Genomic DNA, 17,918 nt, shown 5'->3' with positions numbered 1-17,918 from the left:
CCGCGCAACCGCATGAGGGGCCGTGCGGGCCGCACGTGCCGACAGGCCGATGTGTTCCAGAATCAGGTACGCAGAGGGAGGCAGGTGAGCCTGAGATGGCGGGTGATGAGAGCTTCACTGGATTGCGCAGCTCATTGTGGAGTAGCGTTATGGAGGCTTGAATTGAAAAGGGCGGTACTCGGCTGGACTTAGCTGTGGTGCTCGTGCACGGAATTCAGGACTTCGTAGATTAGTCTCCGTGCTGAGAATCTTTTGGACATCTTGGGTTAGTTTAATGTAGGAGATGCTAGTAGATGATTCCCTCTTAAAACCCTTTGAAGTCGTAGCATGTGCAGCAACCAGTGCTGGTGTAAATTTCTCACGGGCAGGCGAGCAGCGCTCGTCTAATGTGACTAAAGAAGAGATGGTTCGAGCACAGAGACAACAGCCTGCCAAATCAATGTGGTGTCAAGAAAAAGTTTGACAAAATATGCTCGAACTGAAGTGAATAGGGATGAAAGTTGAAACAGCATCACACCAGCCTCTTAATGCTGAGTTGCTACAGTCTATCACATCACGGAGAAGTGCAGTTCCTGGAGATGCACACGCACAATCCAAGCACTCGTGATGCCTTACAATGGGAACAAGTGGCCCACAGCCGACATGGCAAATTGTACTTTCTTACCACAATATGATGTCGCAAAACTACACGCCTTTGTTTTCTCCCAGCTCAGCCAGTTGCAAATCGAGCGAACAACCTCAAGAATGTAAAATTTTCCTGTACATGACGGACTACACCAAACCCAACTATGTACAAGATAGACCTGTAGAAAATAAGAACGCGCACACAAGAAAAGGCAGCAAAACTAGCAGGATCTGTTGCATAGCAGTTCTGCTACCAACAGGAAAACTGTGCACCTTAGCAGGAGCAACTGTCCACGTCTATGTAACCCCAAAACTGCAGAATTGCACCAACTACCCGCCATCTTGTATTTGAAGCAACCTCGCATAGCATTGGTGCTCAGGAGGACAACCAGGATTACACCAATCCACCAATCACCACGCCATCTTGAATTGAGGCCACAGGGTAGCCAAGACTGCAGATAGCTCCCCAACAACCTCGCTATTTTTGCGCGCAAGCCATCATGCATGGTTTTGGTGTGCATTCACATGTTTGAAGAGAAAGAAGTGCTTTCACCTGGAAGTTTAAGAGAGAAATACTAGTAACCACAAATTTGGCTCATTCAGAAAAGAATGGATTTCAAATAATAGAAACTAATACAAGATAAATAAAGATTCTACACAAACAAGGTAGATAAAAAGTCGGCATTGCTTGATCCTTTGCTAGGGCAAACCTGGACATAAAATGACAGGTCTGCTGATCAACTCCAGATCGTAGGATTTTTGAATTGTAAACATATTGCATCAGATAGGAACTTTACAAGTTCCTCTCTTTTAACTTCCTTCTCCCTTTTAGCATCAAGATGTCGAACCTGGGCCAAAGATGACAAAAAAAGGACAATTGATAACAACTTTCTCTGTACCGAGAATAGGCATTGCAAATTTCAAGAGCAGTGAGCAATCAACAGATTTCCTTCATTTTAATTTCCAAACAATCATTTTTAATGTATCTTAAAGAGTTCACAATTTCACGAGATACTTTCTGCCTCCCATCTTTAGATTAGATTTTAAAAAACAGCACAAAACATGAACTAGTGAATAGTGATACAAAGACCAATTTGATCCTTAATCCTAGTCAAGCAAACAAATGCAGTGATGTTGACATTGGTCATATATGCTCAACATACTAGAGAAGTTTTGCACAGCAGAAATGCAAATAGATGCATAAAAGCAAGGCACCTCCCCCCTAGCATATTTTTTTGTGAGAGTACTTGGTAACTTCTCGAAACAGCAAAAACACGACACAGTAGCACAACTTTGATGTATTTACCTTCACAAGATCTGTTTGTGAGAGACCTGCTTCAGTGATAAATACAAGGCATTTGATGTCATGATCACTGGCATATTCATATTGTTCTTGAAGACTTGGGTCTTCCTGAGGAACGAACTGAGCCTGATAATAGTAAATCTATCAGCATTGATCATAATAGCTTCACTCTCCTCACCGATCCTTACCTGTGATACTTTCAGAACTTACCTTTATGTTAGCTTTCCAAAGCTCTGCAACAAGCTCCATGCGCTCATTTAATAGACCACCACCGCCCCTTGAACAGACAAGTACACTGATGCTAGGTTCGATCCTGAAGGCCACAGAAATTTGTTTATTTTTTAGGTCATAGGCCACAGAAATTATTAGTGTCGTAATTCAGAAGTATCTATATGATCACCTGGACAGTAACCTCGGCAACCCCAGGTCAGATGAAGGATTATTAGGAAGGAATTTCTCGAGTGCGATGCTCACACCAACAGCACCTGGGGGTTTGGATTTCTGAGCAGGTCATATCAAATAGAATTAAACACTGAAATAAGTTGACAGGCCTCTATTTTCTTTTTCATCAAATGAGAGGTATTTGTGGGAGAAAACAACAATTATATAGCTTCCATGACAAGTATGTGAGGCATCTAATATTTTGCGCCATCTATATGTATTACTTGTTACTGTAAACACATTCAAGGTCTCTCCTTAAACATACAGGAGGTATCAAGTATAACTTACATATGCCTTATCCCAAGCTTGTTCCACCAAACAATCATATCGTCCACCAACTGCCAGCAACTTTTCATGGGAACTAGATCCCTGATTACCTTCTTTTGAGTAGACCTGTGTCGAGACAGGGTAAATTGCATGTGCCATATCAAGAACAAAAATGGTGAATTTCATCAACACTAAAAAAAACTTTGCACATTTTGACATGTCATCCACTAAATCATAGGACTGAACTAGGAAAATCTTAAGAATGAGATGAAAAATGCAATAGATTATTTTCTTTTCCTTTTCAACTATTTTTTCTTAATCAATTAAGACAAGGAATAAATATAACATTAGGATGTTATAGTTAAGTTTCAAGATGAGGAACGAAATAGGGCTCTCTCCCAAGATAAAAGTGCTCTCTACAAAATGTTCAACAATGATTTAGAACCACACAAAATCCAAGATGTAAAGGTTACAGTGCTTCACCTGAAAAAACAGATCTGTATAGTAACATTCTGAAGGAGGCATAAGTACATCAATAGTAATGTGTTCTTGAACTGACCATACTCTCAAACATTTCAGAAACGCAGATAGATCATCAAGAGCCTTGCAAGCAGATTTATCTACAACAAGAAACACACAAAAATGGAAATTTAGATATTCCTAGATTTAAGCAGCCAATTTAGAAAGATAAGAATCGCTACCATGGAACAGGGTCCCCCTTAATCTAGCGAGTACTTGATCTGCAGGGCCACAAAAGCGCTGATCTGCTTTATGTAGCTTTTCAACAACTTCTTCAGAAAGACGAAGATCCTAGAGCATTTGATAAATCAGCCCATAGCATCAAAATTATATGCCAAGAAATGTTTCCTTCTCCAAAAGATGTTCATATGCATAACAATATAGCACAACCACTTCCACGGAAACTAAAAGATTACCAAGAAAAAATATTTCCAGCAGCAGCAGTACCGGCTATACGAATGGTTGGGTGTGAAGAAGCAAGCTCATTTAGCTAATGAGAAACAATGTAAAATGGAAGTTTTTCCAAAAAACAATGAACATGGTCATGGAAGATAGGTTGTGGAGTAATAAATTATATTTTCTTCCGTGAATCCAAGTGTATGAAGTACAATTTCCTCATTGCAGTGCTATAGAGGATGATCTTATAAACAATAAAACAATTATGAAGGTACTCCTCGAATAGTGCATTGTACTGTATAACTATGAATATTTTTCTTATACCTGTAATAGTTGCCCCCTAATTAGACTCCATTGTGACTTGCGATCAGCCTTATTTGGCCAATATTGAACAAGAGTTGAAGATAGAAACTGAAAACAGAAAAGAAAAGGCATCAGCTAAGATGATTGCAAAACTTTCAGAAACAGGTAAGACAAAATATCATACCTCAGCAACATTCTGTCTTCGTTCCTGAGAAACTCCAGCCCAGGAACAAACTGCTTCAGCAAGTTTGCTGTGATTCAGACGTACAACTAGTGCCTTGGAATCATAAAAACGGGTCCCAAGGTCCAAAGTCACCTATCATTGCACAGAAATAATTATTTATATGACAACACAAAACTGCATTTTCAATATTAAAATGCACCTTCCAATATAGTTTTGCCTCCTTCCAAATGATATTCTTGCATCTTGCCAGACGAAAGATAAAATAATAACAAAATGATAGACAATGTAGACATAGAACTAAGGTAAGAGGATGCCAGTATGCCACATGGAGATATGCTACCTTAACGATTTCAGCCTCTGGTATTGGTGAAGCACCGCCAATAATGTCAAAATCACCCTAACAGGATATCAACATTATCTTTGAGAAGGATTTTTTAAATTATTTCGTGAGAGGGAAAGAGTAGAAAATGAAGGGTGTAAATTACAAAAATATGTTTACAACAATTCAGTCTATCCAAAGCATTTACCTGAAGAAAACGATAAGGAGTTGAATGGCCAACAGCTCTTCTATGAACCCATGATATTTCATAACGCTTAAATGATGATGTCTGCAGATGAATTTGTGAGTAAGCGAGGAGTAAAACAGAAAGAAAAGGCAAAACAATGGTATGATTCTAGAAAATCCCAAACAGCGGCTCAATGGATGGCCAGTTGATTGAATGAATTTTCCCAGGATACACTACAGTATCAAATCCCTTAGAAGGTGAACTAGCAAATGTGATCACACAAAATGCACATCCAAATTTACTACATAAATAAAACTCAACCAACCTAGGAGAAACTAGGTGGCATTAAGGGTGTAAGTGGAGCAGGCCGCGCTACTAACCTGTTGGGCTAGCCTGTGTCGCAAGCCCAAATAATGCCACGAATCAGCCCGCCTCACTAGAGCGGTCTACACAAGCAAGCTCGCGAGTAACCAGCAGCACCGCAAGCCCGCAACACAGCAAGACGGCTACTCAACTACCGCAAGATCTAGGATGCCGTGAAGGCCAAGCAAAGCTTCTGCGGACGGCTACTTAACTACCGCAAGGACGACACGCCTTCTAGAACCCGCACACTGTCACCCATATCCGCGACGGGAACAGCATGGTCACCAAGTTCATCGTGCAAAATATGAAGCACCCATGAGCGCGAGCAGGGGGCGCAGGATCCCGTGGAGCCGTCGCTGCCACTCACCCCAGTCAGGGCTAGCAACGCTGGTTGTGGCCTCTAGCACGTCATTCGGCACCGGCGGGCTCAAGTCCCCACTCTGGGACTTGAGCAGGGGTCATGCCTCCCTCTTAGGGTCAGTCAGAGCCACACATGTACAACTTCAACTATCACCAAGTCTTAGCTAGGATGTCACAGCTTAGTAAAGAAAACCAATACCAATCTTAGATGAGCATTACTAATATCAAGCGATTGAAGCCAAGAAGAGAAAGTGACTGCACTATGCTTAACTTGCTCACTCCTAATCTACCACACCATTGATCTCATTGCCTAATCGGACCAGCTCCAAGCCTCACCAGAAGCAATCTATCTTCCAATCAACCACCAATCGAGGCAAACCACTAGGACAAAGGAATCGGTGAACAAATATGAGAAAGTAAGTTCTAAACCTCAATTTGTTTAATCCTTTGATCTACTCTCGATTTGTTCAGTTCTTTCTCGGTACCACCCCAAATCTTGCCTAGGTTCTCAAACACAAACTCAATTGCAGAAGTGTTGCAGCCTCGCCTTCTGCCTGTCGCCAAGACGCCCGTGGGTGGATCTGCCACCACTCGTCGCGAAGGCCGTCGTGCCAGCGCAATGCTCCAAAAGAAGCCTGGGGACGCGTGATGAAGAAGGTGGCCCACACATTGGAGCGTTGATGATGACTAGCTAAATGTCCGTGCATTGCAATGAAAACACAAACATTGGACGCGGAACATTAAGCACAAACTCAAGGTATGGAGATGTGGATGCGTCATGGGAGCGACATCGAACAAGTACATTGGGACTGATGCCGTAGTTTGATTTAAGATTGATCCAAAAAGGAAATTATCCGCTAATTTCCCTCCTAATTTCTTCATTTATTTTCATTAGTAAAACAGATCCTATATCTGTAGCTAGTAACAATACGTGAAGGCTAGTGGAAAAGGATAGATAGCAAAATTGGGTAAATTATTCAAATTTACGGGTTTTTATTACATGTGAGGATAGTAAAAGAAGATGTGACGCAGGAATCAACTCGTGCTCTAGTGGTGGGGGTGTACACCAAATTTACTACATTACCATTTGGAATAAAACAAAACAATCATTGATATGTCTAAACTATAAGGTTTTCTCCTATTAGGGTCTGTTTAGTTGAGTGTATATGCCCTAACTAGGCTCACGGGATGCAAAATCTCGGTGTTTGGTTGCATGCACCACCTCTAGGGTCTAGCTCAATCGATGCAAAATCATCGTGCCAGCCTGGCTCCCAAGAAACGGATTTCGATTGCGTTTCTCTAGAGTCAGGCTCGCAGGATGCAGGCCTGACTCAGCTAATGATGGTATTAGCGTATAATTAGTGAGTATTAACTTACATTAGTACACTTCAAATGGATTAAGGCTTAATATGATAAATTAAGTACTATAAAATGTATTTATGTAAAATAAACATCATGTTAACACTTGCTTTTTTATTTTAATCTCATGCAATATATACTCATACGGGTAACCAAACACAATCTCTTCTCAGCCAAATTGAGCACATGCAGACAACCAAATAAATAACACTGCATACACACAACCTGGCTTAAATGAGTTTGGCTCACTAATACGAGTCAGGCTAGGGCCATACGGACAATCAAACGGACCCTTAGGGCTTCAGGGGCACAAAAAGCAATCAATTAACAACTGAACATGAATAAGTATTGCGCAGAAAGAAGCCTTCACAATTTACAAGTAGGCTAGTACTGCATTCAAACCTACTGATATAGACACATCACACATGAAGTTAGTACCCCCTCTATTCTCTTTTACTTGTCCTGTGTAGCCATCTTTAAAAAAAAAATTGACTGCAAATATACAAAAAAAGTAATTAGTTTTTTCAGTTGAAACTTTTTCCTAGTAGTCATTATTTAGAAAAATATTTTTTTACTAAATTTGCTAATATTTCCTAAAAAATGCTACGATATAATTAGAAAAAAGTAATGGTCAAAAACATATCCTAAGACTCCAAAATACTCCCTCTGTTTCTTTTTATAGGGCGTATTAGGATTTGAAAAAGTCAAACTTCGTAAGTTTTGACTAACAATTAGTCAAATTATATTATATTCATGTTTAGTGCACAAAAGTTGTATCAATATATTTGTATTTCAGATATCTTTTAATACAGAATTGATTTTGTAACAATTGATATTAATTGTAACAGAAATTAATGGTAAAAGTATACTTTTAAAGGCTTTTTCAAATCCTAATAAGCCCTAAAAAGAAACGAAGGGAGTAACAAGTAAAAGAGGGCGGAGGTAGTAGCATCATTAGAAACATATCCAATGTAGCAACTAAATTATTTTGTAAGAAAAAAAGGTAATAAGTCAAATTAATCTAAAAACTGGGAATAGGTATAATATAAAAATAAACAAAAATAGAAGCATACACATTCACACAGGTATAAATAAAGAACAAAATCAATAATGACAACAACTTGTCACAGACCTGATTAGCAGCAATTGACACAACAAATGGTGTCCGCAGCTCATAGCAAAGTTCTAGCATCTCTCCTCCTTGAGTCAAGATTTTCACCGTCTTTCTCCTAGAGATTTGTGAACAATTACATCAAATTTCAGTACAGAGCATTAGTCATATAACAGGCACCACTCATCAGTTTCTCTCTTATAAGATCAAACATCCGTCAGCTATTCCTCCTAAAAAACATCTGGTCAGCTAAGTGGTCTAGAAATCAACACACCTATTTTTGGTAAAATTCCCTTCCAGAGTATGCAAGGGTGATATCTGGAACCTTTTAGCACAATGTCGCTTGAAAACCTCCTTGGCAACCTCAATGATGGTATCCAGAAGTTCACTATTATCATTGTTACCGGTGAACTTTTTGCTGCTTTCATGTTGGCATTGCATTTTGGCAATCAACCTGTCCTCGTTAAATACTGTAGATATAACCCGGTCATAAACATACGTGTCTTCTGGTGTCTGTATCATTCTAAGTACATCTGTATCAATTGCCAAAAAGCAGTGGCAGAAATCAGTCAAACAGATCAAATTGGCACTTCAAATATATTCAGTTAAAAGGTAATCGCAGTGTCTATTTAGAAAGAAAAGGCTCTAAAAATTTGGTTTAAATAGAGGCAAACCTACTGATTCATTCAATAAATAAAGTGACCATGCAGACTGCACTTGAGCAGCCGAATCCACTCACAAAAAAAGGACAGAGTACATGACAGGTGCACAATAAAGCAGACAAAGGCCCCGTGATATTTATGCAGCAGGACCATATCAAAAGAGCAGAAACCTCAAATTAATTAATTTAATTTCTTTCAGAAGTCATCATCTTCAATCAACAATCAGGTCAAGATCTGTTCTTTAGGTGGTAATGATGTAATGTTAATGCAGCAAAGTTAATGGCTTACCATTTAGCCACTCGTCTTCCATCCGAGGAGGCAATTCATTTTGCAAAACCTCGACAGCAGATGGGCGGTCAGATGGGCTTGGAGACAGTAAGCGTCTTAACATGTTTGACTGACCAGGAAATTGTGCTGCCCATGACATTGGAGGATCCCCCTTCTGTTTAAGATCAGAAAGAACAAGATGCCTTTCCATCGCCGTGGCAAATGGATGCCAAAGCTCAAAGAATATAACTCCCAAACTGTACATGTCAACCTGACAATTGACATAAATAATAGTCAGGTAAGATTGAAATTCCTACAGTCACCTAGTCGGTATCAAGTTTCTAACATATTAAAAGGAAAGAACAAGTCATATTTCACCAAAATTTTGAAACCAAGGGCAGGAGCTGTGCCATTCATTTCAAGAAGAGAATACACTGGCCCAAAGGGGGAACACCACAAAAGGAAAAACAAACACCAACACATATCCCGGTAGGACACACCGATCATATTTCACAAATAGATAGTTTTTTTGTTCATTTTTTTGTAAGCTAAAGGAATTAATAATTTGTACTGACCTTTTCATTTATCTGTGGCCATTTCTGCTCTACCTCAGGTGCGGTATAAAAATATGTACCAACTTGGCCAGTTCCATCCATTGAAACACCTATTGCCTCAGTAGGAAGATATTGGTCAAGATCTAGTTGCTCCAGCTTCAGAAATTTGGCTGACAACAGTGATAAAAACGTTTCAGTTGAAAATCTTCTTCAATCACCTGGAGTTAAGCTCCACGTAGAATATCGTAAACAACTAACTATAAAATCCCTGTGATTCAGGATAGACCTTTGGAGAAGTGCACGTAGTCATGATTACAAAGTAAAGCACGACAGTAGAAACAACACAAGTAAATCAGTGGACTCATTCGACAATTCAATTATCAATATACTAGAGAGAGACAACTGAAGTTGGCAACTTCATATGATCAAACCGGCCACATTATCGTAAATACCGAACTGGCGTATGCATTGAATGTTGTATTTTCCAATTCCCTATGCAAGAATGAAATAGTGACAAGGCCATTTCATTCTATATCACTCATAGCATAGAAGCTGACAGATCACATTTTAATACTTCATATTTAGAAGACATTTTCCAAGCTATCAGGTATAATAACATGATAAAATAAGAATACTGCTTGATGGAGATACATAAATTGGATTAATTCACAGCATCACAACTCAAGAAAGAAATAAAGTATAAGCAATAATCCCATCTTCTATGACACTGTATGATTTTTTGTTTAACTAGTACATACTGATAAAAAAATTAGATAAAAACCAAATAAATTGAAAAGATATGTCAGTTCTGGATATAATCACAAAGCGTACATACCAAGACCAAAATCCCCAATCTTAATATCATTGCGAACATCAAAAAAGATGTTGCTGGGTGTCAGGTCTCTGTGTATGATTCCTTGACTATGGACATGAGCTAGGCCTTCCACAATTTGTCGAAATAGGTGCCATGCGTGGTCAACATCAAAAGATGAACTGTATGTCTCAAAATCATGTCGCAGGGTCCTTCAAACAACAGTCCAAAAGCAGTTAGATACAGAGCAACCGTAATGAATTCTTACTGTAGAATAGCATCAATGACTGAAAACGCAAAAATAAATATTTCTTTGTATAGAGTCCCAAAAATCCGAATTATCCGGCCAAGGAGAACCCTTAAATGAATTATAAGTTCATCTTTTTTTACCCTGCAGATATTAACTTACACCCTCCAATTCTTTTAATAAGGTGTATTTTTGGGATTAAGGAGATTATACCAATAGAATGATCGAGGGAAATGACCATAATATCCCAGTATGCCTCAGGAATAAGAGAATTCTTAATATTATTACAAAGAGTGAGATCTTTTCAATCATACAGGTATAATGTATCTTTGATCAATTATAACATAGAGTCCAAGAAATATGGCTCAAACATCCAAAGTTGGAGAGTTTCTCAACAAAGAGAGAATAAATTAAAATAAAAAAAGTCGAAGAAATCACAGTACAACTTTCCTTAGTGCATAAAAGCATACTGAAACGCACCTAGGACAATACTCCATTTGGATGTACAAGTATGTGGATTCCTGCTTATTTCCACCACCTGCATCCGATAGGCTTATGTCGTCATAACTAAAGATAGAGCTCTCAGCAGTGCGCGACCCACCAGCATTCAAAACATGATGATGGCCGTATTCAGTTTCAACCCATGCCTGGCATCTCAACGACAGGAGAGACAGAATTGACCAACTACATAATTTTGAGCATAACGGCTATTTTCATAAGTAAAAAAGCACATATGCGGAGATGTTCACCTGGTAATAACGGACAACATGTTGATGTTGCAAACGTGAAAGTGTGGCTACCTCTCTGAGTACCTTGTCAAAATATTAATGAGATACATCAAAAGGCACAAAAGATGTGCTGGAGAAAACTCAAACAGCAAACAAAAAAGAACACATCCCCATAAGTTACTAAATAGTAACTACCAAATTGAACTTGAACATCCAATATAACAGCTCATATGATCTATAGGGAGCCGCAATGCCTGAATTATTAAATATATTATACAACATACCCACTAGTCAATTACCGTCTCATTACAAAAATTGCAGAAGTGACATGAATTTGCATGGTAACAGTGCATCTACATCTACAGAACCTTGCAGTTCACATTACAGAAAAGAAACGGCTGAGGATCTATATGCTATTATCAAACAAGTTTAGAACATGTTAGCGCTCACACTACACATTGTAGAAGCCCTTTCAATAGTTAACCTCAAGGAAACAATGGCGTAGACTGGGACTTAATTGGCCCAAGCCAAAGAAATAGAAATACAAGTAAAAAGATGCATAATTACCAAACAAACAGAGGCTTGACTGATGGCAATTTAAGTGATTATCTTTAGGTTGCTTCCACCATCAAGGTGATTTCCAAATATGAACATAAAACGGATACAACAACTGCATAAAGCAACATGTTTCAACTAAAAGAACAAGATTGGATATATACAAACCTTAGAATCTTTTCATTCACTTGAGGACTTCTATCCTTCAGGCGTATCTTTTTTACAGCATATTGGCGTCCATCTAGCTTGTTTTTGCACAATGCAACACGACCAAAGCCCCCCTGACCTGTACAGATGATGTCTTCAGAGTCAAGCTAATATATCAAAATGCATAGGGAGTTAAATTGCAACTCATACAATTCAATACTAAAGGTGAGATATATTAATCCACTCTACCATGCGCAACAGCAGAATTTCATATACAACATATTCATAATGAAAACCAATCATCGCACAATAAATACAGATTTGCAGATATAATACAGTGAATCAATAACATAACTTTCAGCACAAGAACGCTACAGGCTATCAATAGAACCGATGGCTCTAGTCACCTAGTTAACATAGAGTGGGCTAAGTATCTCGAGCCAAGAGCTGCTACCAGAAGGCCTAGAATAACAGAAAGAATGGTTCGACGATTGATAATTATCAAACAAGGGGGGTACATAATACCCGCTGGCATATGACCTAGTTAACATAGGGTGGACAGCTACGGCCAGAAGGCCCAGAATAACAAAAAGAATGGTTCAACTTCAACGATTGCCAATAATTGAACAAGGAGGATATCCTCAGGTCTGCTGGAGCTAGTCACCTAGTTAACATAGAGTGGGCAAAGTACCTCAGGCCAAGAGCTACCAAAGACCTAGAATAATCAAGCCCATTCAGCATTAGTGCATCACAGCCTTGCATGAATTCTTTTTGGTTTACATTAAGTTTCAGAGTTTTCATAAAATACTACTCCCTTTGTTCCCAAATGGATATTATTTTTATTTTTGACAGTCTCCAAGATACTATTTTGACCATTATTTTTTATAATAGTATGATAATAAAAATTATAAAAGATATAATCATATGAAATTACTTTTGATGACAAATCTACTAGTATACTATTTCATTTCGGAAATTATAAATACTTTAGTTATATCAGTGGTCAAAGTTTTACACTGATTGCATGTATTCCAAAGTAACATCTCTTTAGGAACAGCGTGAGTATTTAGTAATATTTCATTTACTTACATATTTCATTTGTGCACATATAGCAAGCACTAATTGGGAGAAACACCAACGGACAAAATTTTCAGGAACTTTGCAACTGATACATCCTGAAATAGTACAGTAAAACATTACCAATGGGAGTAATAAACTCACCAATTGAATGAAGCTCCTCAAAATCGTTCAAATAGCGGGAATTTGGCCTAGATGATGAATTATCAGCTCTCCAAAATAGAGAGCACTTTGAAGAGGTCTATTCGATGTCATCAGGAAGTCAAGTAGCAATTAGAGATGATCAACATTACATTGTATTAGTAGAGGTAAATCATGAGCTAGCAGAAGATAATCCAGTGTAGGTTACCATTTGTTGCCCAAAAACATGACCAAAAGTTTCCCCAAAAACAGATGGAGACTCAGAAATTAAATCGTTAGCCCATTCAGAAAGAACCTGGTTAGAAAAATGTGAACCATTCAGTTAGAAATGGTGACAAAAAGAAATAAAGAGCAAGCATAATGACAATACTAGACGCACTCCTATGTTGTATAGCTCCGATGATATTGCTGGCAAAGCAGCTGAAAGAGAATCCTTCGACGCACAGGCCATACGAAGCAGGTGCACCTATTTAAGATATCAAACAAGGTTCAGTACTTAAGGAGAAAATGTCACTCAAAGATGGTAACGAGAAGAAAAAAATTACCAGAATCAAATCCTTTTTCTTATTCCGCAAAGCATCATCTAACAAATCTGAAACATAAGATGGTGCATTTGAAGACCCAAAGTCTGAATTGCAATCTTCTTCATTCCATGCTTCATCTGCAAGGTCAGATTCCTACGAGTATTGATAAATATGCTGTCAGATTAGTAGTATAAGCCATGTTTTTCTACTCAATTGTAGACGGGCTACTCAAAAAGTAAGAAGGAATATATTCTAAAACGTAAAGCAGGAACAGAAGTATCGGTCACGTGGTGTAATCTGCAAAAACAAATAGGTCACAGAGCGATTAACATGGCAGTAAGCCAAGCTGCGAAGCAGACACATGAAATACAATATACAGTCAGAAAAATGATATATACCAGACACTTCACATGTTCCACTTCTATCAAACCATCAAATAAACATTTAAGGTTTTTAGAAACAAAACTTAACACTGGACAAAAAAAGGCATCAACAAGTAAAATCGAAAGTAGAACATAACTATTTGCATAAATCCGTTACCAGTAAAAACAATAATAAAGATTACAAACCCATGAGGACAATTAACAACTCTTATAAAAAAAAAGCACTCAACAGTTGACATACAAATCAGGACATAAATTGTTTCCTTCAATCTCATACTATTATAACACTATTATGTTTTTAGGTTTTTCCATAAACATATTCCTTGAGAAAGACTAATCCTTGAGCAACCCTAGGTTAAATTTTATTTTTCTTTGTAAATTTATAGAAATGTGATGCTATAATTTATTCATGAAAAACATTAAAACAATAATAACCTGCAAGAGTTCTGTTTTATTACCTCAGGTTCATGTAGACTGCTAAAACTCCTCTCTGGAGTATCTGATGTATTTCCCGCATTGCTAACAGACAAAATTTTGCTATCAGTTTCAGTTTCAGTTTCCTCTGCCACAACATGTAAATTTGGAGCTGTCTCCCTTATGAAACCATGCTTTGTGACATTTTGCTGTTCAGCTTTATCCTCAGATGAGCCTTTTGCAATATTAACCTTATCAGCTGAAGCATGGGATTTTTCAACGATTGTTTTCCTCTTACTTCTAACATTAGGTTTAACCTGAGATCCAGTATTTTTCCTGCCATTATCAGTTGCCAGATCTGATCCTGGTCCACTCCAACTACTATCATCGTATAACTGACTATACAGATCAAACGAGTTATATATGTAAGAGATTCCAGGGTAAGGATCACTGTCAAGGTTGAGTTTCACATCTTCATCAGTAGTTTGATGTATTGTGTTCAAACCCAAGCGAGGAACCTACAGCATAAGTTAATAAGAAACTCAAGTATGATCCAAGAGCAACAGATGAAAGAATATTGTGAAGCCATAGATCAATAAAAAAGGTTCAACACAAAGGATGAATCATGAATTCATGAAGGAACAAAAAGTTCAAAACAGCAAAAAGTGTTACGCATCCTTAATTTCACTACACATACACCAAAAACGAAGAAAAAACATCTTATACATTCTATCAGATGCCATGAAAAAACTGACTTACAGTTCTCACTGAAACATGAGCTGGAGCGATTTCTGACACAAACTCTTGGGCAGCCTCAAACAAATCGAAAATCATAACGCGCCCTTCTCGAGAATAAATGTTTGCCTAACAACAGGCAACAATAAATGAGTCAAAGGTGCTTAACCTATGCACACCAAAAACATACTAGGGAAAAAGCAATCATTACAGTTGGTATTGCTTACAGAAAAACAAAAGTTGAATTTAGATAATATTATGAAATCAGTATGTTCAACTTTGCAGTCTTAATACAATGTTAAACAAAACACTTTATTATTGATTCTCTTGATAGACATACTAGAAAAGGGTACCCACACCTTTATTAAACATGAAGTGATAAGGTGATAATCAGATTATTTCACTTACGAACAGAATGAACATAAACTACTCCAGTACTTGCCCATATAGGAGTAGAAGCTGCTTTACGGTTTGAACCCAAATACCTAACAAAACAATGCATACACATAGCCTGCATTGTTCTTGTAATTTTGCAGCAGGACAGTTCCAAAAATAGCAGAGTTCATCAAAAATAACATTTATAGCAAGCCAATAAGCAATATGACCTGAATCCCACTAATTTGAATGTGGCTTCTTGTGTTACTGACGCTAATACCTATAATCTCTTAGTAAAAACAGATCATAGTAATAAAGTCAGGTGAAGTCAAATATACCTGATCAACAAGAAGGGAAAGTAGTCGATCAGCATCTTCTTTAGACAAATTTTGTTCAGGTATGATCCGCAACTTCGGACATTTGTGGGGGTAACCAGGAAAGCATCTATATTTAAATCATGAGGTGAATGTCTACTACTATAAATAACAAACAAGTATAGGTAATGGGCTAAAGAAAGACACTTACATTACATCAAGAATAGCTGAAACATTTAGATCTTCAAAGCCCGTGCTGTCAGAATAAGGCCTGTTCAAATTATTCGTTGGTAACAAAACTTTAGTTGTTAAAGATGTATAGCGAAACATCTATATGTACTCTTTGATCTCACATTACATTATTAGAAAAATACCTGATGCATATGCTAAATCGGGTCTGAGGTGATTCCGATGTTACTTTGAAGTCCTCCCGGAAAATTGAAGTCCTAATTGATGTAGTACCAAAAGGTGAAGTTAAGATTATACAAGCAGAAGGGTTAAAAAAGGGGCACAGACTAGATAGCAGATAGAAACTCTGTCTGCTTTTATTTGACAATTCGCAAAGTTAATCGATCATTACTTTTCTTATTAGTAAACAAGTTATTCAGTCCCACCTAAAACTCATCAAATCCAAGTTAAAGCGTTTTCCTACACTTAATGACCATGCAGATAGTAGATCAATCTCTAGTTCAAACAAACATATCCAATTATACTCCACAGACCATAGTTCAAACCTAGCAATTACAAGTAACAAAATAAATAAGAGTATAAGAGGCTTGGCGAGTAACAACAGGTTGAGCTTGCGCACTCATAATCTACTTGTTCAAACACCTGAGTAGCAGAAGAAACGGAACTATATTACATTGTACCCGTTACCAACAGTTTTAAAATAGACAACACTGCAAAACTCTACAGAAGCGCAGCCTTATGATTTTCGGAACGATGAGCACTAAGGGCCTCAGAACAGTGACTAATGGAGGGGATCACACATTCACACCGCACTGAGATCATTGGCCGGGAATTAGAACCACCTATCACTAACAGTACGGACATCCAATTACCGCAGAAGGGAAAAAATGTACGGCAAGCAATAGTGCAATACGGTGAACCAACGCCACTCCGGAACCCCGTACGAGCACCAGGAAAGCGGGACACATCTCACAAGCCTTGCAATTCGAAACTCCGAAGCAGCTAACCTGACGCCACCAGTGATTAACTCCACACGACACGACGCGACGCAATAGGAAGCAGCCAACCAGCAACCGCGAATCCACAGGCCGCGCGATTCAAATCCGGGACGGCCTCGCAACAACCGATTCGCCAAAATCCGCTAGGCGAGAGGAGAAGCAAGGAACCGGTGGAACGGGGGGTGACTTACAGGGCGGTGAGCTCTTCGTCGAGGGCAGTCTGGTCGCCCTCGAGCTGCGCGGCGTGGTCCTTGGTCGCCTTGCGCCCGGCCGCGCCCCGCTTCTTCTTCTTCCTCGAGCTGTGCCCCATCGATCAGTCGGAGCGCGCGGCACGGCGCGCTATCGCCCCACCGGAGCAGACGGGAGTGGAAGCGGGAGCGACGGGTGGGATGCGAGGAGATCTGCGCTCGCGTGGCGTCGGGCGAGGCGGTTTTGACGTGGGAATTGGGAGGGATGGGGGGCACGACGGCGAGTCGGCTCGAACGTCCAGCAACTGTCGAGTGGGCCCAAGTCTCGTGCAGAGGGAGGCGGCGTGATTTTTGGCCGGGAGTGAGATATTTAACAATTGGGGCAATTCCTTATACGTCAGAGATATGTCTTTGCGTGAACGTATGGATCTTTCTCGGTTAACTTACTGATATGTGAGGTTTAATAGCGTGTTAGGAATTTAGATTTTAACTAGTGATATATGATAAATTATTTATTTAATAATTTATCACTCTTACGAGATGAGCTATAACAAATTTACTATCCTAACCTAAGTTAGTGACTCAGGTGCATATCGGTGACAGCAAGAATTATCACTTCTTAAACAACTACAGGTGCAAATTAATTAAAATAAAGATACTCATCTATCCTCTTTAGTTTAACTAATAAATTTTAAAAAAATATTTGAGAAAAAATAGTATTTTATTAGTTAAATTAGAGAGAGCGGGTGGATATCCCTAGGAATTAATTTGCATCTGCTCGCGACTTCGGATGAAAGCGAACCCGGGCTACTGCTGCTAGTTTTGGGCTTCTTGCCGTGCGCGCGACGAAAAGATTTTCCTTGAGGAAGTGAG

General features: G+C 38.8%; 1 protein-coding gene across 3 annotated transcripts; it reads right to left on the bottom strand.

The window, feature by feature from the left end:
- Window positions 1-470: 470 nt before the first annotated feature.
- Window positions 471-17,432, bottom strand: LOC133924486 (eIF-2-alpha kinase GCN2). 3 transcript variants are annotated; one of them, XM_062370053.1, is made up of 30 exons: window positions 17,049-17,427; window positions 16,045-16,116; window positions 15,882-15,941; window positions 15,695-15,800; window positions 15,006-15,110; window positions 14,291-14,764; window positions 13,471-13,602; window positions 13,305-13,391; window positions 13,134-13,220; window positions 12,929-13,025; window positions 11,729-11,846; window positions 11,027-11,081; window positions 10,758-10,924; window positions 10,055-10,242; window positions 9,241-9,389; window positions 8,687-8,936; window positions 8,011-8,269; window positions 7,758-7,854; window positions 4,565-4,645; window positions 4,378-4,434; window positions 4,038-4,169; window positions 3,875-3,961; window positions 3,337-3,445; window positions 3,119-3,255; window positions 2,657-2,761; window positions 2,328-2,428; window positions 2,138-2,240; window positions 1,931-2,053; window positions 1,313-1,472; window positions 471-1,177 (listed from the first exon to the last, which is right to left on the bottom strand). In XM_062370053.1, the coding sequence occupies exons 1-29, from the start codon at window positions 17,165-17,167 to the stop codon at window positions 1,362-1,364; spliced, it is 3,768 nt and encodes a 1,255-aa protein (XP_062226037.1). In that variant the 5' UTR covers window positions 17,168-17,427; the 3' UTR covers window positions 471-1,177; window positions 1,313-1,361. The 3 variants fall into 3 exon arrangements, 2 of the variants coding, with proteins under 2 accessions (XP_062226037.1, XP_062226036.1); XM_062370052.1 differs by having other exon boundaries at window positions 1,335-1,472; window positions 17,049-17,425; XR_009910817.1 differs by lacking the exons at window positions 471-1,177; window positions 1,313-1,472; window positions 1,931-2,053 and having other exon boundaries at window positions 2,328-2,412; window positions 17,049-17,432.
- Between the last annotated feature and the right edge of the window lie 486 nt (window positions 17,433-17,918).

This window comes from Phragmites australis, chromosome 7 (assembly GCF_958298935.1).
Source record: "Phragmites australis chromosome 7, lpPhrAust1.1, whole genome shotgun sequence".
NCBI classification, from domain to species: Eukaryota; Viridiplantae; Streptophyta; class Magnoliopsida; order Poales; family Poaceae; genus Phragmites; species Phragmites australis.
Note: the sequence above shows the minus strand (reverse complement) of the source record. Positions and strands in the feature narration are given on the sequence as shown.

Bases quoted from the DNA above. Each gene is read 5' to 3' on its own strand.
- LOC133924486 (XM_062370053.1), bottom strand. From the start codon at position 17,167: ATGGGGCACAGCTCGAGGAAGAAGAAGAAGCGGGGCGCGGCCGGGCGC. The intron at 10,925-11,026 runs GTGAACATCTCC...TTGAGATGCCAG, and splicing joins ATGTTGTCCGTTATTACCAG to GCATGGGTTGAAACTGAATA. The intron at 7,855-8,010 runs GTGTGTTGATTT...ACAAATCTCTAG, and splicing joins GGGAATTTTACCAAAAATAG to GAGAAAGACGGTGAAAATCT.